Source organism: Lachnellula hyalina (genome assembly GCF_007821495.1).
Source record: "Lachnellula hyalina strain CBS 185.66 chromosome Unknown contig00025, whole genome shotgun sequence".
Classification (NCBI taxonomy): domain Eukaryota; kingdom Fungi; phylum Ascomycota; class Leotiomycetes; order Helotiales; family Lachnaceae; genus Lachnellula; species Lachnellula hyalina.
Window position 1 is genome coordinate 1 of NW_022157139.1, and position 24568 is coordinate 24568.

Genomic DNA, 24568 nt, shown 5'->3' on the forward strand with positions numbered 1-24568 from the left:
CCGCTTATCCACGACGTATTTGGAGGCAGTATCGGCATCAGCAGGCTCGCGCTTGTCAACGACGTATTTAGAGGCAGTGTCGGCATCAGCCCGCTTATCCACGACATATTTGGAGGCAGTGTCGGCGTCGGCACGGGTCACGAGTCCATCTAGTAATGATTTAGTTAAGCCAAAAGAAGAAATGGATGGGTTCTCATCCTACCTGCCAATGGAGCAGCAGCTCCAAAGCTGGCCAAAGCCACGACAAGGACGGCCAAAGATGATGAACGCATATTTATTAGGCGTACAACGGAATTGAAGTTGGACTTGAGATTGAAGTTGGAGTTGGAGTTGGAATTGGAGTTGGAACTGGAGTTGGAGTTGGAGTGGGAGTTGGAGTTGGAGCTGGAGAGAATAGATGACTTCTAGAGTATCTCTTCTTATATTGTTTTGCCCAGCGTTTGATCTATTCAGAACTTCTCCTCCAACTCTAGAGCTGTTTACCCTTTCAAGTTGTGTATGACGGTGCATACATTGCTCGAGATGACGATATGGAGTCTACCGCCAACGATGCCAATGTAAATGGCCATAGTTTCGAACCCCGGTCAGAAGGTCGACATTGTGTATGGTCAAACTTCTCAAGGGCTTGTTTGTAGAGATGCAGCAACTAAATCCTTCATACTGACATGACCAATTCACCGGGCTATAGGATTGCTGAACTTCTTCAGTCGACGCTACCGGATCTGCATGGTCATAGAAGTCTTTGAAGGGATCGATCTGGGAGAGACTGAACTACATTGTGTTGACCTCGTAGACCTTTCTTCGGCAACCAAGAATATACAACCATGGAATGCCGGCTTCAGGCTAGATGCCTTTCGAGTCGGCAAGGGTAAAACAAAGAGCAAAGCCGACATGGTAGCCTGGCTATTGATTGCAAATCAGAAGCTCAATATTTGGATATGGCTAGCCCCATTGAGGTTTGGAATAACCTTAGTTGTGTGACTTGGCATCTCGATTCTGGGGGGATACAATTGAAGGCAAGTTCAGGGGTAGTCAAGAATTCCGTGGATTGTAGCAACTATTCGTTGATCTTGACCCCAGAGTGATTAGGTGCTACAGCAGTGACTGTACCTATACGTTGGTTAGCGATTCTCTGGATACAATGAAGGATTGATAGAGATTTACATCAACATAGCAGTATAGCCCTTTGGGGCCTAGTCAACATGACATCGTTCTCCTCGCAGTGCGGCTCCGGCTCCGACTCTAATTCTGGTTCTGTAGTCGAGGGAAGCACGTGACAAGGAAGACGGGCGGGCTAACCCGATCAGAGAGATATCGAAGTCGTGCAGTCGTGCAGTCGTGGTTGACACTACATAGGACGACGCGCTGTCAATGAGGAGGTGAGGTACGGGGTACAGAGTGCGAAGGAAGGAAACTAAAAAATGCGGAGGCGGGCGGGACGGTTAGCGAGTGACCCTGCATGATACCCTAACCCAACCCTGGCTAGCGTACCGCATCGTCATAAGTCCGTGCACGCTACAGCCGATCTCGACAGCCGGGATGAAGATGGCCTCCAAAGTTTGGTTTCCTACGCCTGTACAGCAGTGCCGCAGAGACGCTTGGAGATAGCTACGTCCCATATGGAATACTCCATCCATGATCGAAAGTAAGTTAGACCACTTTCACCACTTGTTATTCCCCACTCCATATTGGAAATCTTTGAACGGGAGGATAGGAACATTCTTTCTCCGTATCTTCTCGCACTGTTCTTTCTTTACCAGCCGAAACCTCGAGATCATCTCTAAACTCTCGAAGCGATTTGATCGATCATGTCACAAGAATACAGCGTGGTTGGTTCTTCGGCCAGAGCATCTTCCGAGACAGCGAATGGTAGTGCTCCCTATCACCAACCCGACGACTTCTCAGAAAAAGAGACACTCATGGATGAGGCATCTCAAAAATCTCATCGCCGTTCTTTCTGGGTCCGAAACCTCTTTGCATTCTGCATTCACTTAGCTATCTTTCTCACCTATACGATATTGGCTACACTTGCTTTAGATTCGAGGACGAAGACCGTGCAACAAAGTCGTAACCTACTATACTGTATGCTCCCCACTCCTTTCGAGACGTTGATATTGATTGATACAGCGCCTGCGAATGAAGTATTACGATGGCAGCTACATCAGTTTCATTCTGGCGACGGTCATGAAGGTCCGTATTCGGGATATCCACGACCCGAACTCGAGGAAGCGTGGGAAAATCTTCTAGGGAGTATGCCATATTCGAACCCCTCTTTTAAATATTTAAAACTTATGCCTCCATCACTATAGATATGAATGTTCGCTTATCTCTTAGAGATCTGAAGGCATTCAACCGTGAAGAAGACGCTGTGCAGCTTCCTGATGGTTCGGGGTACGCTGGAACATTGAACATTTATCATGAGATTCATTGTGTCGTGTGTATGCCACTGCTGTGTTGTAGGGATTTTCAGCTGATAAGCTTTTGCTTTTTAGAAATGGATGCATACGTACATGTACCAAGAGCACTATTATCCGAACCTTGACGATGCACAGCGAGAGGAAAATAGGCTACATTCCGGTAAACCTCATTCCCATCGCAGCCTTACTTTCACCTTAAAATATATATATTTTTTTGATTGTGAGATGAAGAAGCTAATGTGGTGACAGAACATTGCTTAAATCACTTACGCAAATCTGCAATCTGCCATGGCGACGTTGGCATAGTGACATATAAATGGGGCCAAGGTAGCCGCAAGCCATATGCCGCAGCAACCTCTCATCAGTGCATTGACTTTGATGCATTGACCGACTGGACGAACAATCGCACGATTGATATGTTCAAGCCTGGTTTTCTCGTTCACCCTACACTGGGTAAGTTTAACTTTAGAATCCATTGGAATCTTGCATTAGCTTTATCTAACCACCACACAAAACAGGACCAGTTTACAATGAAGGGGAAGGTAAGGGTCTCATGGAATGAGAAGAAGGATATGAATGATCTTTTTGTAATGCCCTCTACAAAGAATTAGTGGGGTTATTGTTACAAATACAGTGCTACAGAACCCATAAACTAGCTTCTCAAGTGAAATCTACTGCCTCCATTTACCGCATACTCATATACGCTTTAATTAATTTAATAGATCCATTTCTTGCAGATGCTGCTATTCGTCTCTTTGATTTGAACCTCCTAATAACAACTGCAATTATCCCGAGAACTTCAAAATGGACTTAGTCGATTCACCCGCTTTTACTAATGCATTCTTTTGCTTCTAAAAGATCATGAGAGCATCTTTTTTGTATCATGTATAGGATTAGGATTCAAAGTGGGTAACATATGACAATTTTGCAGTTCCAAAAGTCAATCAATTATTGTAATATTACAAAACAAAAAATCATAAGGATGAATAGTTGCGTGCTAGAGAAACATCGCAACATACTCTATCTAGTTGGGCTTTTCCGTATTACATAGTAGACCGTATCTGAGGCTTAAGTAAGCTAATCTAATATAGGTAAGCTTTGAACCTATTGAATGCATATTAACTTCCTAATAAGGTGACGATATATTATGCACAGTCAAATTGTTCAGGTTCGCTATGGTATTGACCTGACATCTACAGTAGGATTTCTACTTCATACAAGCGAACTCCGTGACTGCCTTGGTTAGTTGTGATCGGCGACCAGGTTTGCAGATATCCGAACTCCGTAGCCGCATATTAGACTGTTCAGCAGGGAACTTTGTACGGGGTAATAATAAATTCATATAAACGCCTTTTGTTGTTTTCATTGCTCAATCATTTCGTACCTTCCGCCCTCCTCGCCGCCACCTATATTTTCACCGAGCCATGGCACAAGGCAATACTTCAACTGAACCTCATGCATGTGATCAGGAGAAAGTTCTTCTAGATGGAGCATCTGCCACACATGTTCCTTTTAATGTGGTCGACGAGGAAAAACACGCTTGTGTAGCTGCTGGCGATTCCAGCGCCGACGGGTCCGTAAATGAACAAGCAAACCCATTCATGGTAAGAGCGTACATCTCACATAAAGCATGGAAATCTCAGCTTACGCATTCGGCACAGGTCACATATGATGGCCCTGAAGACAAATCAAATCCTCAGAATTGGTCTTCACCGCTGAAATGGAGCGTTACGATCCTGGTATCTTGTGGAGGTTTTATAACTATGATGTCTGGCAGTATGCTCGCACCTGCACTCCCCGCCATTGGTCACGACTTGGGCATGTCAGAAGCCACTGCACAGATAACGCTTTCGGTCTTCGTGCTGGCATTTGCATTTGGTCCTATGATTTTGGCGCCCTTTGCAGAGGTCTATGGGCGAAGACCGGTGTGGATTCTATGCGGCACGTTTTATAGTGTGTGGAGTATTGTTTCTGGGTTTTCTCACAACAAAGGTCTTTTGGTCGCTTCCAGACTTTTGTCTGGGTTTGGGGGTAGTGTAGATTTCGTGGTAGGTCTCTAGCACTTCTTATCCCTAGGATAAATCAGACAATTGACCTCCGACAGATGTCTTATCCCGTTGTAGATGATGTATGGTCACCAGAAGAACGTGGTAAAGCTTGTGCTATTGTTTCATTCTTACCACTGCTGGGCCCTGCTATGGGTCCTCTCATTGGCGGTATTATCACGCAAACCATCGGCTGGCGTTGGATTTTCTGGGTCGCAGCTATTTTCTCCGGATGCTTGATGATTTTGGGATTTTTCGTTTTCCCCGAAACGTCCGCGGCAAAGATCTTGGGTGACAAAGCCAGGGAGCTTAGCAAAGCGACAGGCCAGCACTACCACACGGAATACGAAGGCCCAAATCAGAAGGTCACTCAAAAGTTGTGGTTAAGCATCAATCGTCCGGCTAGGCTCCTTGCTACCCAACCAATTCTTATGGTAATATCTTTATTCTTAGCTTATAACTTCGGAATCTTATACTTCGTCCTTTCTACCTTTTCCTCGCTTTACACCGATGTATATCATCAAACCACGTTGCAAAGTGGACTGCACTATATCGCTCTTGCGTTGGGCTACTTGGTTGCCAACACCATCGAGGCAGAGGTCATGGATCGCATCTGGGCACATCTGACGGAGAAGGCTGGTGGAGAGACCGCTCCTGAGTACCGAGTCCCTCTCATGGTCCCCAGTGGTCTCCTTATGCCTATTGGCCTATTCTGGTATGGTTGGTCAGCTGAAGCACATATTCACTGGATCATGCCAGACATTGGAGCCGCGATTTTTGGCTGTGGCTTTTTCCTCAATACTGGACTAATACTAGCCTACGTCCTGGACTCCTTTGGCAAATACACCGCGTCTGCCATGGCTGCGAGTCAGCTCTTGCGCATGATTGCCGGCTTCGCGTTCCCGATATTTGCACCGGCCATGTATACTGCTCTGGGGTGGGGATGGGCAAATTCTACGCTCGCGCTGATTGCGATGGTTTTTGGGTCTCTAGCACCATTGATTTTGTGGAAGTTCGGGGCTAAAATTAGAGCTATGGGAAAGCCCCAGTGGTGAGGTGAGATCGGGTTTTGAAAGGTCTGTTTTGGGAGCGAAGCGACGAGATAGCTAGAGTAGAAGAGTCGAAGTTTGTTGAGTTCGACTCCCTGTGGAAACTACAGATTTTTTTGACATGCACATAGCACACTTCTTCTTGCAGAATGGAGAAGACATTGTGACCAATAAATCAATAACTTCCCTATGCTGATATTAAAATTAAAAAAATTGAAAATTCTTCAAAATAACTCGAGAAGCATTTTTCCCGCACTAATATTCTATGGTAATACAAGGCGTGGGGTAAGCTATTTACACATAACGCTTTTGGAAACTGATGGGTTTACTGTATGCAAGCGGTAGGATTTACACTTGCTCGAGAAGAAGCGCTAGTATGTAACGGCGTCTGCCAATCTCACTTTTTAAAGTTATGTCTCATTTAAGTAATGTCATCTCGTGAGGTGAGAAAGAATAAAATAGTATTAATCATAAGTATGGCCAATACCAAGGTCGCTGGCTACGAAATTTACGCTCTAATGCCAATTCTTTCAGCCGCGGAAACCACTATTGCAAGAACGAAAAGAGTCAGTTCGGGAAATACTCATCTCAGAGATCGCAATAAATAAAGAAAGGGTTTAACTCACAGGCGTCCCAAAGCCACTAGCAGGATCCCATCCTGCTGCTGCAAAATAGCCATCCGTTCCACACCCCTTGTTACTCCCTTTAGTAACATCCGTAAAAGCTTCGAAGCCTTTCTGATATAACCAGGGATTCAGAAACCCAAGCACAGGCTTCCCCTCAGCAATAAGTGCATCATTTACCAACGCAATCACAGCCGCGAATGTAGGCGCGCTGGCACTCGTCCCATCGACAAGGAATTTCTCACCATTCCATACTATAACCCGCCGGTACCCTTGCGTCGCGACATCGGGATATGCACGACCTTCGCGGTTATAAAGACCAGTATATGTATTGTCCCCGAGGCGCGACAAATACGAGCTCACGACTCCATGGGCGTTTTGGTAAGCGGGGCGTGGAAAATACCGTGAAAAGCCGCCACCACTGACGAATCCATTGCGCTCATTATGTGCCACCTCTTCGGGCTCTATGTTGCGTGTCGCTCCTACAGATGTACCGTATGGGCAGCTCGCCGGGAAACTTGTCAAGAACTCATAGCTATCAGACCCATTATTCGAACGACAGTACCCATCCTTTCCAACTCCGGAATCGCCAGCGCCGAAAATAACGGTTACGCCCCGTGCGCCGAGTTGGGCGAACCCTTCGCACACACGTTTAGCGTAGGTATAAGGCACAGTCTGTTCAATATCTCCATAAGAAGTGGAGATTACTTGAGGGAGTTCTTTTTGTGCGAGGGCATGGTGGAGCCAAGTCAGGAATGGCTCATTGGTATTGGTTGGTGTGTATTTATCGGGCTCGAAGGCTGGTGCTTCGCCGCCAATTGAATAGCTGATCATGGCTGTGGGGAAAGCGATACCGAGGAGGGCCTGCGCATCTAAATTTCCTTCTCGTCCCATCTTCTCAGAGAGTTGTGAGGCAGTCGCAGGGGTTTGCTGATTTATAGCCCCAGCTATGTTGTCTTCCTGGAAAGTGAAAGCGGCGCCGGCTCGTGCAGCATCCGGCCGAAATGCCTTGAGAAATAGGTCAATATCCGACCGATTGTTAAACTCGCCTCCGTAATTGACTATTGCCATGGCATTCTGGTCTGGTGCCTGTGCCTCGTAGGTCAAAGTCCCGTAAAGAGCACGTATGCACAGTGGTGTTACGGCACTGGTGTTGCATGCTTGGCTAGCTTTGAGGTCGCTGGGCAAATCGTCAAGATCAAGAGACTCTGACAGCTCACCCGAGAGAGTTTCTGCAAGCTGGTTCAAGTCCTTGATATCCGGGTTGCCGGCTCCTTCTTCCTTGTCGACATACAGTGACCGTGGAAAGTCTATCTTAGCTGCCAACCCCGCTGCATGAAAGAAAGAGCTTGTTGGCTGAACTGATTCGACATGAGAATGTAAATGCTCCGGCAATGACCACTCTGAAGCGCGAACAGCTAATGTTTTGCTTTCTGCATGCCAGAATTCGGAGTATTCTGTCTGGAGTAACCTCTCTGCATCACCGATGGATAAATCCAAAGTTATCCAGTCCGAAGCAATACTGAAGACGATCTTATGGGCGCCAATACCACACTCTTCGATCCATTCCTGGACCAACGAAAGGGTATCTTTTGAAGGTGCAATCAAGTCATTGACTTCATCGGCTGTAAGATACTGGCCGTAGCGGTTGTGTGATGGGTCTGACACTGGGTGTAGGACGAACGGATTAGCCAAAGAAGAATAAATAAGCCACCAGCGGTCTAGAACAACTGCTGGATGGACCGTAACTCACCTTCAATCAGATGACGTTCGAGTTCGTGAAATCGGCCCTGCTTCAAGCCAATATGGAGTTTTATCTTCCCATGCAGAGGAGCTCGGCGTAGGAGATCCCAACCATCAGGTACCGGATGACGCTCCTTGATAGAATAAGGCGTACTATGGGCACAAAGTGAAAAGCAGAGTGCTGCTAAAAACAAGGGAGTGGAGAGCCAGTTGTGCATCATTTTGCCAATTGCAAGATACGTGAAGACCTGTTAATTTTGAGCTCATCATTCTATTTCTCTCAGCAGAGCCGCAATGAGTCAGTCACTTGTTATTTTACGAGCTATAATCCAAGTCATACAGTTTCCAATTGTGTTACACCGAGAGAGAACCAAAGCTAACCCGCGGGTAGACACACGCTAATTATCTGCACATAAGAAATGTCAGAAGCAAAATTGCAACACGTGCAATACTCATGCAATCTACGCAACATGATGGGGCGCAAGGAATGTCTGCTACGCCAGCGGCGCGGTGTCATACTTGGGGTAGGTGAGGGGTTGAGAATGCAGGTTTTACGGTACAGTACATTGTACGGAAGTAGGTTGCAGATGCAATTCGTCTATTTTAGGATGCAATTACGGCACGGAATGCACTGTCAGGCGCTACTAAGGCAAGTAAGTTTATTCCCCCACCACCCCCCTGCATCCAAGTTTAAGCTTTTGCCCCTCGCTACCTACTGCGAACGAATTAACCTTAAAAGGGGGGCGGGTATGACAGGACAGCTGACAAATATGACATATATCTCTAATTGAACCTTGACCGCGCTTGCTGCTGTACTGTAATTATCCGCTTTAGTCTGCTGCCTCGCAATGAAGGATCTCTTGAGCATTTTCGGTGACAGTGCTCACTTATCAATAGATCTGGATGTTCAAAGCTCGGGGATGGGGCTAGTGCAATCGAAAGTGAACAGACGAGGGTTCTTGAAATATTAGCTGCAATGTCACTGTTGCTTTGCCGTGGGATCAGTACACATTCTCCAAGCGTACAGTAAGGAGTTTTAGTCTAGTATTCATTTTATTTCCCATTCTTTACACCCTTTTACCCATCACTTTGTTTTCTCCTCTCTCTTTACAACCTTCTGAAAATGGGTTACCACTACTTGAAATTCATACAGGAGAAAACCATGAAGCAGATCAAAGGGTATCCGGCCGACCAGTACTCTTCTGTTCGGGGCTCTTCTTCGGACGATGATTCTAAAGATGGCCTGCTCGAAAAGCACCAGGACATTCTTGGGCCAAAGCCGTCCATCTGGCGTCGCCATAAAACTATGATTATTATGCAAGTCGTGATCCTTGCGCTATACTCTGTGGTTATGTATTTTGTGGCGGCTAAGCTAGCCTCCAATTCATCTACTGGGCCTGACTTGAGCCACTGTAAGCCACCAATGAGAAATGTGCCTATCATTCGTTGATTGAGATTTTCATGCTGACAAATCTTAGCTCCTGCTGGCAAGGCGGTTGAGTGGCAGTCCAAGACGTTTGTCCTTGGAGACAGGATTCAAGAGAAGAGCAAGTATTCAGGTCGACCAAGCCCAGCTGTTGATAAAGCATGGCATGATCTCCTGAATGGTACGCTTATATAGTCCCTTCTATATTGATATCGTGAAAAGATACTGACGCTTAACAGATGAGAACATCCGCATTGAAAAAGAGGTGATTGAGGCCCTTGGCCGTCAGGACATAAGTGTCCGGATTCCTGAAGATGATGGTTTCATTGGTACTTTAAACGTATACCATGAGCTCCACTGTATTGTAAGAATACCTTATATACTGAGTCTCTTAATCAACTCACTAATACATCGGCAGAAACGACTTCACCAATACATGTACGAGGATATCTACTGGAAAGGTCTCGATGATACCCAGCGCGAGATGAACAGACTACACAACGGTAAGCCTAACATTCATCGCCAGAATATGATCTTCTTTCTCCGAAATAATGGCTTACACCTTTTAACATAGAACATTGTCTCGATTTTCTTCGTCAAGCAGCAATATGCCATGGAGACGTTGGGATAATCACATTTCAGTGGAGTCCTCACGACCGAATCCCGGTCGCCAATGCCACGACGCACCAATGCGTGAATTGGGACAAACTGGAAACCTGGACTAAGGAAAGGAGTGTCGACATGCTCAAGCCGGGATGGTTGGTACATCCTACACTGGGTCAGTCATTTCCCGCAGGCAAAGGAGATAATATTGGAGCTGCAACCGGAAGTGATAGCCATATGCACGGTTAGAAGTTGGCTTGTCGGGACCCGTCAATATCATATTTTTTGAGGACTCGAAACTTGTACGGCCTGCGTAGTCACTTGTCCTGTTATAGATATATGTTTTGATTTTTAAGAGTTATTATTAGTCTATAACGTACCAGGAAAAGATGGTGACGTTCCAGACGCGCTTCTACCGATCTTACATATTTCCAGGAAATGTTTATTAATTCAACGCATTGATGTATCCTATTTATATGGGGCGATAACATTCCAAAATTCTCAAATGATATGTATTATACAAATATCATATGATTGTTAAGAGGGGTCGTGAAGAGCATATAACATCTGGAAATAGAATCATTATGATATCCGTACCAATTAACAGCCTTTTAATAAGTATTTATTGTGACGTTGAAACACGCCACACTTATGATTAGCTATATCGTGTGCAGTGCCTCAATGAACTCGTTTTGTATATGGCCATATTTTTTGCCCTTGAATCAGCCCTCTAGATTATATGAAAGGAAGACTAATCAAGACTCTTAGCCTTAGGTGGTTTGTAATGCGAGGACATTGCAATAGCAGAAGTTGGCTTTTCCCCAGTCTAGTAGGTTATGCATCTTGGCTTCAAATTTTATTTATGCCGAGCTTCTGACTGAAACATGTCCGAGTGGGAACAAAGCACTTCGGTCAGAAATGTCTTTCCACACCTCATAATATGCCCCCAAATACTTACCCCCGAATACTCACTAACATACGTTTGCTGGACAACCGACCATTGTACCAAAAACGTCCCCTGACAACCCAAGAACCTGCAGCCCTGCATTAATAACCCCACCAATCCCCTCCCCTGCAATCCATCCCGCTGCCACTACAAACCCAAACATCTCGAACGTCCTAGGACTCACTTTCAACCAGTACCATGCCAATAGCGCTCCAATAAGCATGGCTGTCGCATAGATTGTAGCAGGAATAATAAAAGCTAGAGAAACGACCATCATGCTTGGATGATACGCTCTCATCCAGCCCCACTTTCCGGTCCAGAAAAAATGACGGATTAGCACACTGACAATACCTGTGGCACCCAGGATTATGGAGAATACCAAACTGGAAGGAGGGATGTTGGAGGCGGGATCGGTTGAGGCGACTGCAATGGCACGCCACGCTGAAGCGGACGGGACCTGGAATGCACATTGCGTTGCATTTGTATCATTAATGCAAGGGTATGCGAAAACGAATAAAGTATAAATTCCTGGGGCAATGAAAGAAGAGAAGATGGTACCGATCAGTTGAGCTGCCAGTTGTTTCTTGGGTGATGTGCGTAGTAGAAAGCCAACGCGGAAATCGCCGGTCAGGTCTGTGTAGGTGTTAGTTATTAGGCTGGATATGGAGTAAGTGGAATGTACCTGCGGCTTGGCTTGCGCCCATGGAGGAGATTGCTCCACCAAGGAGACTAAGCCTCTGAGCTTTCGCCATGGGCCAGCCTTGGGAAGATGTATCTGCGCCAAGGATGACTCTATCGAATAATTAGCCCGAGAGAACTTAGATTTTGGTAGGGAGAAAAAGAGCTAAGAGCTGCCTCAGGAGTTAGGATTCCACATTAGAGAACTCATTCATTTAGCTCCTGACACAGCTTTCAGCTCTGGAGCTTACACAGGTAATATAGCTTCTTTGTACGGGGATTTGACTCACTGAGAGGACGTCGCACCTGCAGCCAGGGGCGTGATGTCTATATCATGGTTGGTTAGTCAAACATCCACCCAAAATGTAGGGGCTTGCGTCTTACCTGTGGCGCCTGTGGATTGAACCGCTAGGAAAGAAAATAAGAATGCCATAAATAAGGCGATGAATGTCTCACGGACAGGCATGCTATATTGAAATTTCATCACCATGCAAGCCAAAATGATGGTGACGAGAAGCCCTGGAAGCCACATCCAGGTTTTGATTTGATCTTCGGCTGAAGTGGGATCTTCAATGGCGTCTGGTTTTGCTATATTCTCCAATGGTAACTCCCGCTTACCTCTGATTAACATAGAGGCAAGTGAGATCAGGTGTGAAAGATTGCACCACATGAGTTTCCCAGAATACCAGAAAACGCGCCATTGGCAGGCAAGTTCTTCAAACTAGCATTAGCCCTAGACTCGTGAAGATATAAATATTTACATACCTGTTAAAGAAACTGCAATCATACAAGTAATCCCTGGCCACAGAAGCCAGTATCTTGGACTAGGATGGCCAGCGTTGCTGAACTCATCAGAAATCGTGATGTACGACGCAAGTCCTGTCCCATTCATTTCTGTGCCAAACGCAAAGCCGTAGGAGACAAGAAGGGGACCTGCAATACCCCTTTCATCATCAGCGTCCGGATTTCGGGATACGGTGAGCGCAGCTAACTTACCAAGCAAGCAGAGCACCGATAAAGTGATATGTGGCAACGTTGGTACCGACAAGCATGCCAGTGCCAATGAAGGCGGGAGTCCACTCCACATACCACCCCCAGCTTTCAAGACCAAGGGCGGTGGCATCGGATGGTACAAAAGCATGATACCAAGTAAAAGGGTGCCAATCCTGGAGATCGGGGTTAGCCAAATTTTGGTTCCAGGTAAGAATCGTGACTAACCCACAGAATGCCAGGTGCGTACGGAGACATGACACGATGCACGAGAGCGAATCCAAACGCAATGCAGAGAACTTTCATCTTCCGCCGTGGAATTGAGGATTTACCACCACCGACGGCTTGATGCATGTTTCTAATCGTGATTGCAGTCGCAGACGGGGTCGGGAAGACGAGGTGCAAATCCCGAGCAACTGAGATGATGAAGAATTTCCGTACTATTTAACGTATCATAAATTAATTTTACTTGAAAGGATGTGAAGTACTACATGTTATTACAGCATTGGTCACAACTTACAAGGTGTAGCACAGAAAAGACCAAAAAGACCTCCAGCTGCAGTCAGTGACACCAGCCTCCAGAAGTCCTCCCCAGGGCTCGTCATCAAGCCGAGCTGATACATAGCGGGAAACGTCGAGATGTATACAGTGCTCATGCCACCAGCTGCCGTTGCTGCTGTTTGCACAATATTGTTTTCTCGAGGCCCGAAATCCCTAGCGAGGAATGGGACATGTTTTAGAAATTCGGGACATGATTTCAGGAGCGCGAAGCCGACGATAGACTACTGGTTTGTGGTCATTATATACAAGATTTTATTATAGTTTATGGAGTAAGACGTACTGCGAAGAGATTCGCCGACGCCGTCCATCCGGATTTCAGGCCCAGGTAGATATTTGAGGCGTTGACTAAAGACCCACACACGACACCAACGGCGACGGCTCGAATTGTCAAGATATTCTCATTGTCTTCACAGATGTTATCTAGCGGTTTGAAAGGATCCTCTTTGTAGCCATCTGTAACTGTTTCGTTTTCGTCAAGGTCTTCGGTATTTTGGGTTTGGTATTCCTCGTAACTTTGGACGGATGAGCTTCTAGGATGATGTAATCTCTCAGGTGTCCTGTTCTTGGCATTAGCAGTCTCAATGACCTTGAAATAGAAGTTTCAATGCGTACTTATTGTCCAAGGCATTTGATAATGATGTACGTGCCATTTCTGAGCTAGTATTCATAACGAGCTGAAGAAAAATAAGTTTCCGAGCAGCAGAAGTAGAGAGATAGGGCGCCAGTCAAAGAGACAGGGAAAATGACTGTAACAACTGCGTCTTAAACTTTGCAGAATGTGACAGGAATCATGGGATTAGGCGCAAAATCCGCGACTCCACCTTAACATCTTTAGATCTTACCGAGCCTCAGGCTTTCGAGGTCTGTTTCGGCTCTCCATGTCGTTCGCTGCTTCACTGATTTCAAGGCTAGGGTAGCTGCATTGTCAAAGAAGCTATAGCCAAATAAAGAACAACGGCCAGAAGCGGAAGTGACAGCGCATTAGGCTGTATTTATACTCCTTTTACCGAGGGTCATGTGAGATGTGGGAATAGTAGCTTCGCTAAACATCCACCAGTTTTAGTGGCGAGCCCCTATACTACACCGGGCACCTGTTTTTGCAATTGCCAGTTACAGTTTTCAACCTGTCTTTGTGACATCTTATGTGATAATTATTTTTGTCCCGCAAGTGTCTTGAAGTTATGTAACTCATGTTGCGAAGGTTGTATAGCCCATGCAGAAGATAAACTAGAGCTGTGCGTAGTTCGGATCGTACACGTAATATTACATTGATACTTTAGCGTCATGCGAGAGCCGATTTGCACTTCTGTGTTGATTTTGTATTTATGCTTGGTAAATAAACTCATTGTTTTGAACCCTCTAATTAGGTCTACAATACTAAATTTTGAGACATCTTATCTGCCGTCAAAGCTGGCTGACCTGCGCGTGAAGGGAGTCTTTTCTTCGCTTGTATCTTCCTCTGCTTTATCATCGCCATCCATATCCTCATCGTCGCTGTTCGTCAAAGCAAATGAATCTTCATCCACTTTCGCCCACGCAACATTATTAGGCGTATACTCTGCCTTGCTCTTCCGCTGCACGCAGTATATCCACCCACTCAACCCCATAGCCTGCAAGCACATGACCACAATCGAGAGCACGACTATCGCACTAGAAGTCATGTACCCACGAAGAAATAACCCACTAAGGATGTTACTACACCCAGCAATCATGACTAGTCTCCCAAGCCATATGTGGACATACGATACCCAGGTACGTTTGTGCAACCGCACAAACACCCTATGATGCCACCACCCCAGTAAACCTTGGATGCCGATGGAAGAGAATATAGCAATTCCAATCCATTGATGGGCCGTATTGATTTTGCTCCTTTTGAGCAGTCCCAGCGTGAGACCCAGAAAGAAAAGCACGGACGCGCAAAGTTGGATAATCCAGTGAAGTGCAAACGACTTTGGCGAGCCAGACCGTAGGCCAATGACCCCCGCTGGGAGAAAAAGCAGGAAAACTGTGGCCAGCAGAATGCCGTGGAAGTAAGACCCTGTGCCGATTGTCATTGCAGTGATGTGGCTGGAGAGCAGCATAGGTGTATCCGAGGCTCCAACAGTTGCTATATTGGGTCTGATAGGTGGTATTGAAGGAGGAAACTGGTCTAAACTGATAGAACGGCTCATATCGAGATAGAAGTTTCCCCAGCCACCCGCACCAGCGTGATGCTTGTGCATTTTGAGATGCGCGTCGAATGAGAAAACATCAAATTCCTGCTTAGCATTCCAGGCCCATATCCATGGTTGAGATTGAGATGTTGCTGATATATCCGCTCCAGGCCATCGAGAACAGGAGTAGCATATTATAGAGATTTTGGCGACTTGAGACGCCGTACTGAGATCGAACCCGGGGTTGCCATCCGGTAGCCATGCTGACCTTATGACTCGAAGATCCATCCCATCTGCCAAATCCGTCTTCGCCAGGAGGGTGGGCTGGTGATGACCATCCGCAGTCCGAATACTAACAATGGGCTGCTCGTTACTGAGAGGATCCCCATAGATGATGAACATGAGAGAACCCTCCATGACGGCACCAGCCCCAATTGCCGTCCATCCCAAGGCAGATCCCCCGTAACGACGGATGTGCAATGTGAGGAACATGTCATGCATGTTGGTTGAAACATTTTGGTGCATCAATGCCCCCATACAAAAATCGATTGTTTCATCCGGGGATCCAAACTTGCAATATTGCACCGGTTCTGCCTTTACGCCGTAAATCCAGAAGGTACCCAAGTAGGAAAAGAATAGAGAAGTGATGAGGGCCTTCATCGCGCGGAAAGGGAACAAAAAGTGATTACTTTGACTAGAGAATGGTGCAGCAAAGCAGAATGCTTCTGATCGAAAGATGAACAAACTTACTTCGTGCCATTTAAAGGCAGTCTTGTGTCTGAAAAAATCGGTAAATAATCATGTTCAATGAGGGCTTATCTTGGAAATGTAAACGAGTATACCTAGAAGGGAAAATTGTAGTCCGGGTTTCCTTATTGAACCCGGGTGACAACGCATTGTCTGTAGTATCTGTTAGGAGCCTTGACAAAGGATCAAGGCTGATCACAAACCCTGCGGTGGATTGAGTGACCATGCATTAGTACACCACTGGGCCCAGTCACCTCGCTTAGCAAAGTTGCTATCTAGGTAGGTACCTACTGCATATTACTTTTATGCCACGTGACGGTGAACAGACTTGACTTCATAATTCGAGAGTGCTTTGGGGGAATTTTATGGTTTTCGCGGGTTAAAAATTGATCCCTTCATTTCTCGTTACTTACACCATGGCTTCGATTTCGTGATCCCCTACAATGTGTCAATATTTGGACCTTCAACAAGATGGGCCTTATTATACTGGCACTCGCTCTATTCACGAGTCTGTCAGAGACGACTGCGTCACCATTGAGCATCCGATCACCCTATGCAGTGAAAGACAGTCATCCTATACCTTTGGGGTGGGAAAAAGTAAGGCGAGCACCGGCTCAGGACAGGATTCATCTGCAAATTGGGTTGAACCATGGCCGATTTGATGAACTTGAAAAACACCTCTATCAAGGTATTTCCCCCCTTTCTCTAAAGAAGCATCGAGGCCTGTTCACTAACCGAATCGATGTGCAAAGTCTCTGATCCATCTCACCGGCGGTATGGAAAACATCTCTCATCAGCGGAAATCGACGAATTTGTCAAACCCGCTAAAGAGACGACTGACCAAGTGCGGGAGTGGCTGTTGGACTTTGGCATCCACGAATTGAGATACAGCCCGGCACAAGACTGGATAAATGTTCAAATCCCGGTTTACCTTGCAGAGAGTCTGCTCGATACTCAATATCACATATATCGTCATGCAGAAGATGGATCAACAGTGCTTCGATCTGCACAATGGTCTCTCCCAAAACATTTACACGTCCACATTAATGCCGTGCATCCAACAAATGCCTTCCTTCGCACCAGACAACAATCAAAACGTGTTATGGCACGTTCTCTGGTGTCGCCCACAGATCTTGAGGGTGATGGCTTGCCCACCTATAAAGAACTGGAAAAGATTGATCGGACGCAGATGGGTCACATGGAAATTCCAAACATCAAAGACATGCCATCAAATCCCTCTACATTGCAGGCATGCAACCGACTTGCGACTTCGCCACTTTGTCTCCGTACATTGTATGGCACACTTGACTACACTCCACAGTTGACCGGGAATAACCACATTGGAATAGTCAACTATCTTGACCAGGTTAACAACCAATCCGACATTGAGATATTCCTGGGAAAATACCGATCTGATGCGGTGGGAGCAGCTTACCAAATCAACACAGTGTTGATAGCAAATGGATCAAATCAACAGGCCCCAGTCACACAGGACCAAGTAGCACAAATGGGTACAATTGGTCTAGAGGGGAATCTGAACGCCGAAACAGTCATTGGTCTTGCATATCCAATTCCTTTAACAACATACAACGTCGGTGGGAAGGCACCTTTCCAAAATAGCAAATTTACAACTCATAACCAGAATGAGCCGTATCTCGAGTGGCTACAATACGTGCTAGCACAGCCTGATTTACCACAAGTTATAACAACATCGTACGCGGACGAGGAGCAAACGGTGCCATACTGGTACGCCAGACGCGTCTGTCAAGGCTTTGCTCAGCTGGGGGCTCGCGGCGTATCAGTTCTCTTCGCCAGCGGTGATGAGGGCGTTGGAGCAGATGAAATGTGCTTTAGCAATGACAACTCTAGCAAACCTATGTTCCTGCCCACTTTTCCGGCATCCTGTCCTTATGTTACCGCCGTTGGTGCAACGCGGGGTCTGGGTCCGGAAATTGCAGGATTTGACGCTCGGACGGATTTTATTGGGGGTGGTGGGTTCAGCAACTATTTCCCACGCCCGGCATATCAGAAAGAGGCCGTCGATGGATATCTGGCTGGTCTGGGTGACATGCACGGTGGACTTTACAACAGGAACGGACGAGGGTATCCCGATATTGCAGTGAGGGGCTATCATTATATAACAGTATGGAATGGTACTTCGCGTATCATAGACGGCACGAGCGCCTCCTCTCCAGCCGCAGCCGCTATTTTCTCACTGATCAACGACGCGTTATTAGCGGAAGGGAAGCCTGTACTTGGTTGGCTCAATCCATGGCTCTATTCAGGAGGGTTCAAAGGATTAACTGATGTGAGAGCGGGCTCAAATCCGGGTTGTAATACTGCCGGTTTCCCCGCGAAAGAAGGTTGGGATGCGGCGACGGGTTTGGGCACGCCTGTAAGTTGATCCCTATTTATAACGATACATAGGGTGAGCTGATAAAGTACCAGTGGTTCCCGATGTTAAAGTCATTAGCTTTGGACCGTCAGTACAGAGAAACAAGACCTTGGTACATGAGGCCATTCGACAAGTAGATCTGGGCGTAGGTGCTTATGGGTTTCGAAAGACCCTATGCACCAGATACCTTAAGCGGACATTAAGAATGGGCAGATGAGGGAATTGTAATCTATAAACAGTAGGCATAGATTGCATATAAGTTTTATGAAGAATCCATGATAGCGTAGCACCCTCTCAGACCTGGTTGATTTAGAATTAAGACTAATTTTTTATATATAATTTAATCCATTTAGTTTGAGGAATTGACATATTATTTTATTATATATTTATAGTATAAATTTATTGTATTTATTAAGTTATAAAGTAATCGTCCACTTATCGTTGCACGTGATAGACGTCGTCGCATTCGAAGTGGACGATTAGTGGAATTTGGTGTATTTTTAATTTATCTTCGCTAAAAATCAGGGGTGTGCACAGAATTCTGACGCCCCCTGGTGGTTCTTAGCCAGATCCAGCCTCATGACATTGCACTAGTGGTATGCAGCATGCAGCATATCTCACCTGGGGTTTACTAAGTATAGCGTACGGAGAGATGCATCCGGGGAAAGCTACCTACGTAAATTATACCTACCTTACGAAGTACATGTGCACCGTCATATCCATGCACATGTTGTTTACGACCGTGCACACCGAAATTTGAAGTGGAAAATCATCGTTGCTTCTTCATATCTGACAACACATTGTACATACGGCCTCTAGCTCGTAAAGCTGCATTAGCGTTGAAAATGCTTATGTCCGCTTCGAAGTGACATGTCCTAAAGCGATCATGTTGATAATGTAATGTAATTGAGGTCAGACTCAAGTGTGGGTGAGGTATATTCTCTAGATAACGGTTTCTCAAGCGACAAACTGGCTTGAAACGACAGCTCTCGTCTGGTTGCACATCAACCATCGATTTTATTGTTCTCATCCTGCTTATTATTTAGTGGCCGCAATATAACGATGTTTTCCAAAACTCTATTAGCCTTAACACTTATATGTCTCCCACAAAGCATCGCCACGCCTCACGAAGAAATATATACTCTCCCTACAGGCTGGAGGCATGTCGGCTGTCCTCCCGATGATGACACTCTTCGACTGCAAGTTAGCTTGAAGCAGCAGAATCTGTCACGTCTAGATACTCTACTGAGGCGAATCTCAGATCCAGACAGTTCATGTTACGGCAAATACTTAGATCGTGACGAAGTTGATGCCCTCTTCAAACCTTCAGACCACACAAAAAGGGAGGTTCAAGCTTGGTTAGAAGGGGCTGGGATCTCAAGGGGGGATATTCATGTTGATAATCATTATGTCAGCTTTTCTACAAGCGCACGCAATGCGAATGAACTACTCAACACGACTTTTCTAACCTATACGAACGATGAGGTGCAGAGGGTGCGAGCGATGAATTACTTCATCCCGGATAGTGTCAAAGAACACATTCATTTCGTCTCTCCAACAACTTACTTTGGTGGCATCCCAAGTCACAAAGACAGCGAGAGATTATCTTCGAGATCCATGCCGTCGAATGATGGACTTTCTCCTCGCTCAGAACCAACAGAAATTGAATCTTGCCAAACATTCTGGACTCCTTCATGCTTGCGAAACATCTACAACATCAACGGCTATGAGGCAAACTCAAGCTCTGGCAGCAGAATAGCCTGGGGCGCCTTTTTCAACATGACTGCCTCCTATACAGATCTTGAGGCATACGAAGAACTTTACGCAATCCCCTCTCGCAATTTCACTGTCGAAGTCATTCAAGGCGGCCTGACTCCACAAGAACCAAGCGCTATGAGCGAGCATCTCGAAGACCTCGATGCTTTCACCTATACTTCCCTGACCAACGGTCAACTACCACTGATACAGTACTCCGTCGGTGGTTTGGCGCCAGGATATATCCCAAACGCGGATGGGCCGCTCCCGGAAGATAATGGCAACGAACCATACCTTGCACTGTATACACAAATGCTTGGCAAGACGAATGCGGAACTACCACAGGTAATTACTCATTCGTATAGCGACGACGAACAAACCATTCCTCGCGCTTACGCTAAGCATGTCTGCAACGCAATCGGCATGCTTGGCCTCCGCGGCATTACTGTGGTCCAAACTATGGCAGGGGCAGGACCTGGCACAGCCTGTCTAAGTAACGACGGTCAAAATACGCCCCGTTTCACTCCTCAATTTCCTGCAAGCTGTCCCTACGTTACAAGCATTGGCGAAACAAACCAAACGAACCCACTTATGACATGGAACATCTCATCTGGGGGCTTCTCAGACTATTTTGAGAGGCCGAGTTGGCAAAATGAGGCGGTTAGCACATACTTGAACCACCATATCAGCCCCGAGGTATTGCGTTACTATACGCCATTCTTCAGCGCCACTGGCCGGGCATCGCCTGACTTATCCCTCCAGGGCTTTCTCCCTGATTATCAAGTCAGTCATTGGGTCTCCCTCATCCTCTTCCTTATAATCCGCCCTCACAATCCGCAAATTATTAGCTGACATGTTAATTATCTTTCAGGGTGACTTCACTAGTACACCCATTGCACCCAGCGGAGGCACACGGGGTAACGCCGCCTGGGCTGCGCTCGTTGGCCTCTTAAATGATGCGCGCTTTCGCGCTGGTCTGCCTGCAATGGGCTTCATGAACCCGTGGCTGTACAAATATGGCGTGCGCGCCCTTACCGACATCACACTGGGAGGCAGTATCGGGTGTGTGGGCAGCAACATTCAGAGGCATCAGGTTATCCCGGGTGCAAATGTGATCCCCTACGTGTCATGGAACGCCACAGAAGGCTGGGACCCGGCGACGGGACTTGGGTTTCCTGACTTCCAAAAGCTTCTGGGCATCGCGATGGATATGAAGAACAGGCCAGACGAGTGCCCGTATGAGTTTCATACTTTAGTCTGAAAACTGCTAGAATGAAGCGCAGTTGTAAAAGTAATTTGACTGTGCCTCACGCGTGAATCGGTGATGTCATGAATATATGCAGTACATGGTGTTGTCCCCAAATAATCTGCATCTTTCTGCTTGACAAGGATTCTGACGAGGAATCTGACATGGGTAAAGCACGGGGACCTCGGCAACCTTGCGCTCCGTAGATATTTATTTACGTTATGTTTCGAGCCAGGGACCTTGCGAGGAAGGGAGGGATCTTCAGGCCTGTGAATGGTCAAAAGTATCGATCGCATCCATGCACTCGCTTTGGCATTCCTCACCAAATCTGTTGGTATTGCTTTCACCCGCGTTAAAGCCTCCATTCATAGAGCTCAAACGGAGTTACTTCGTTACGGGCGTAATTTGCAAGGTGTTTAAACTATCATTGTTATTCCCCTGCACCTGTTTTCTTTGGCGGAATATTTACGCCTGGGACGAAGTATCTCTTGCCGAGCTCGCCTACTAAACCATCATAGACTTATTGTCTAATGCGATGAACCCCACGGGAGCAGCGGGGGAGCGATCCTACAGTATACTAGAACAAGAACATTCATAACCCCTGCTATCCCGCCCCCTTATATCAAGGTTGAATCACATAAAGGCTCCATAAAATGTAGGATCCTATATAAATTAATGGCCTTAATGCCCTTGCGTACAAGTCCCGTACAACTACCCCACTATTCACGATAAGGGTACCCTAGACACAGTATTATCACTGGCTTAATCCCCTTGTATTTATGGTGGCTCAAAGGATTATTCATTAACCTCCATTGAGGCGGGGAATAGTCGAGATAGTCGTATCTCAAATACAATACAAGTAAAGGCTACATACACATCATGCAGACATGCAGAGAGAGACATGCGTATTCGACAACGAGACCCTGTATTCAGTGTATTGTATTCGTGCTCGTATGCCGGAAACTACGTAGTTACTTTATTAAGTCGCATGAAATAAGCTAGGAAACCTATCAGTCTAGGAAGAACCCAAGAGGCTTAAAATAAGTATGTAGATAATATAAATAGAATAAATATAGGAATAATAACATGTGTGATTATCTCTACCGTTTGAATCATAATACCTTCACTGCTATGCGCGCTATACCTAAATATTCTGTAAAGGCAGGGCTCCTCTAATAGGAGCTGCCATAGAAAATCACCCCTGGCACAACCAGGGGTTTATCATGCCTGGGACGAAGTATATGTGGAGTAGGATAAGCTTTCCGGAAATGTTCTGTCTAAGGCCCGTGCGAGAATCCTGCATGAATCCTACCCCTACCGGCCCTCTGAGTGGTTCGCTCGCAAGTCTGCGGAGAACGGAACGTCCCGTACTTGAGCTTTGTAAAGCTTGACCCCTCATAAGCTGAGGGACACTTTCTTCTTTTATTTCTTGACAGCTTATTAGTCTTCATTACATCTATTGCAATGTCTACTTGAACACTACGGAGCTCAATGGAAACCAGTGGGAAAGTGACACAACGTCTTTCCCTGCATATACTTAACGACTAGGGCCGTTTCTGTGGCGTGCCCGTGCTGGGACTTCTAGATTTTGACAGCACATTGGAAATGAACGGTACCCATGAGCCAGAATATAACACATCTTCCGCTGCCAGCGAAGGTCCGTATGTACTTGTGCTTAACGACTTTGCGGAACTCAAAAAGAAGCGAAATCGGTTGGCACAGCGAAAGCACCGCAGCAGTACGTGTTATCATCCAGACCATACTAACGTAACTAACCTTTCGGAGCCTGATCAACAGCTGACATTAATTTGTAGCCGTATCAAGAAACAACAGCGCTGGGCTAAACAGCACGAACACGAATACGCAGAAAAATAATGCAGATAGACAAAATTCTGCAACTACTCCACTAGCTACTCTGACCAAATCTCCGAAATCAATGGCTCAGAATCAGTGGCATGTCACTACGACAGGCCTCTCACAACCTGTTTATTTGGAGACAATGGACGCCCTGAGCCAAAACCCAGATCTGGAGCAGTATTTCATCCACAACTCAGAACCCCCATTTGAAGGAATTCCAGGATTTATGGCCAGAAACCATGACCCACAACATGATATCCAGGAGCTCACTTGCAGAGATGGTAGAATTCCACCACAGAGGGGCGATTCTCTGATGCAACATGATCAACAACAACTCGGACTCCCATGGAAGCCTGAGCTGGGTCAGCCATCGACACATACACCAAGTGAAATGAACCCATCCCAGCCACCAGTGCAGCAGCTTCAGTCTCGCCCATTGGATACAAATGGTGCAGATGTAGAAAAGCTACGGTCTCTAAACTCTGATCAATTCAACAACAACAATAGCAACCCAACTCCTCACATGCTACCCACGCCCTCATCTTCCATCAACTCCTCAACGTCGTTCCCCTATCCCGCCGGACTCGATCTCGAATCTCGATTCCAACATGTTATCTGTGCTATTGAAAGTGCTGGATTCGAAAGTATCGACGACATGTTATTACAGTACTACACGGCTTCTTTCCACGAAGAAAACGTCCTCTACTGGGCACAATCTCGTAGCCGATCTCGTTCCCTACCCCATCTTATTGCCTCTCTACAAGCCAGCTCCAAGACCTGGAGCAATCGAGAAGTCCAAGGTTACAACCAGCAGATTACACGAGCGGCCGAGGAGTTATTTCTTGACGAATTCTCGTGTGGGAGGAAAGACTTGTTGTGGGACGAAGGGCGGCGGGGCAGTAGTCAAGATTGCAGTGAGAAGATGCAGCTCTCAGCTCCTATGGCTTTGGCAAATAGTGCAGGTATGTGGGATTACATTGCTGATATAGAAGCTTCTCCGGACTGGAGAGCAAAGAAAACCGTAGTGCGCGAGAAAGTATGTTCATATCTATTTCTGTTTTACCTCACCATTCTTCTCAGAATCATTTTCATTCCTCATCTTGGATAGTTTGTTTAACAAGAAAACCTTTACAGATGCCAGAAATTTGGTCATTTCTGATTGAATTGACGCAAAAAGCGGAACTGAAGCAGCCGAAAGCTAGTGGGGCTGTCTATGCGTTCCTCCTGCTTTTACTTGACCTGGACCCTGAAATATTACCACCAAGAGGCGCGGTGTAAGGCTCAGGAAGACGCGTCGATAGCATAGGTCGGTCATAATAATACGTTCATGTCTT

The 24568-nt window shown here is 46.3% G+C and overlaps 5 protein-coding genes across 5 annotated transcripts; 3 read left to right on the top strand and 2 right to left on the bottom strand.

Moving 5' to 3' along the window:
- Window positions 1-3841: 3841 nt before the first annotated feature.
- Window positions 3842-5517, top strand: vrtL_4 (Efflux pump; the record flags this gene model as incomplete). The annotated part of the gene is made up of 3 exons (XM_031147046.1): window positions 3842-4021; window positions 4061-4465; window positions 4522-5517. 3 exons carry the CDS (start codon window positions 3842-3844, stop codon window positions 5515-5517), a joined length of 1581 nt encoding a protein of 526 aa, XP_031007658.1.
- Window positions 5518-5979: 462 nt separating this feature from the next.
- sed3_0 (Tripeptidyl-peptidase sed3) lies at window positions 5980-8098 on the bottom strand (the record flags this gene model as incomplete). The annotated part of the gene is made up of 3 exons (XM_031147047.1): window positions 5980-6057; window positions 6138-7801; window positions 7888-8098. The coding sequence occupies 3 exons, from the start codon at window positions 8096-8098 to the stop codon at window positions 5980-5982; spliced, it is 1953 nt and encodes a 650-aa protein (XP_031007659.1).
- A 902-nt stretch (window positions 8099-9000) lies between these two features.
- Window positions 9001-10155, top strand: cctO_0 (Cyclochlorotine biosynthesis protein O; the record flags this gene model as incomplete). Its single annotated transcript, XM_031147048.1, has 5 exons — window positions 9001-9289; window positions 9356-9484; window positions 9543-9667; window positions 9722-9806; window positions 9878-10155. 5 exons carry the CDS (start codon window positions 9001-9003, stop codon window positions 10153-10155), a joined length of 906 nt encoding a protein of 301 aa, XP_031007673.1.
- A 1721-nt stretch (window positions 10156-11876) lies between these two features.
- YSL4 (putative metal-nicotianamine transporter) lies at window positions 11877-13731 on the bottom strand (the record flags this gene model as incomplete). The annotated part of the gene is made up of 7 exons (XM_031147049.1): window positions 11877-12244; window positions 12296-12474; window positions 12527-12696; window positions 12749-12960; window positions 13041-13302; window positions 13362-13638; window positions 13694-13731. The coding sequence occupies 7 exons, from the start codon at window positions 13729-13731 to the stop codon at window positions 11877-11879; spliced, it is 1506 nt and encodes a 501-aa protein (XP_031007672.1).
- A 2721-nt stretch (window positions 13732-16452) lies between these two features.
- SED2_0 (Tripeptidyl-peptidase SED2) lies at window positions 16453-18513 on the top strand (the record flags this gene model as incomplete). The annotated part of the gene is made up of 3 exons (XM_031147050.1): window positions 16453-16669; window positions 16779-18376; window positions 18409-18513. The coding sequence occupies 3 exons, from the start codon at window positions 16453-16455 to the stop codon at window positions 18511-18513; spliced, it is 1920 nt and encodes a 639-aa protein (XP_031007671.1).
- Window positions 18514-24568: the final 6055 nt, after the last annotated feature.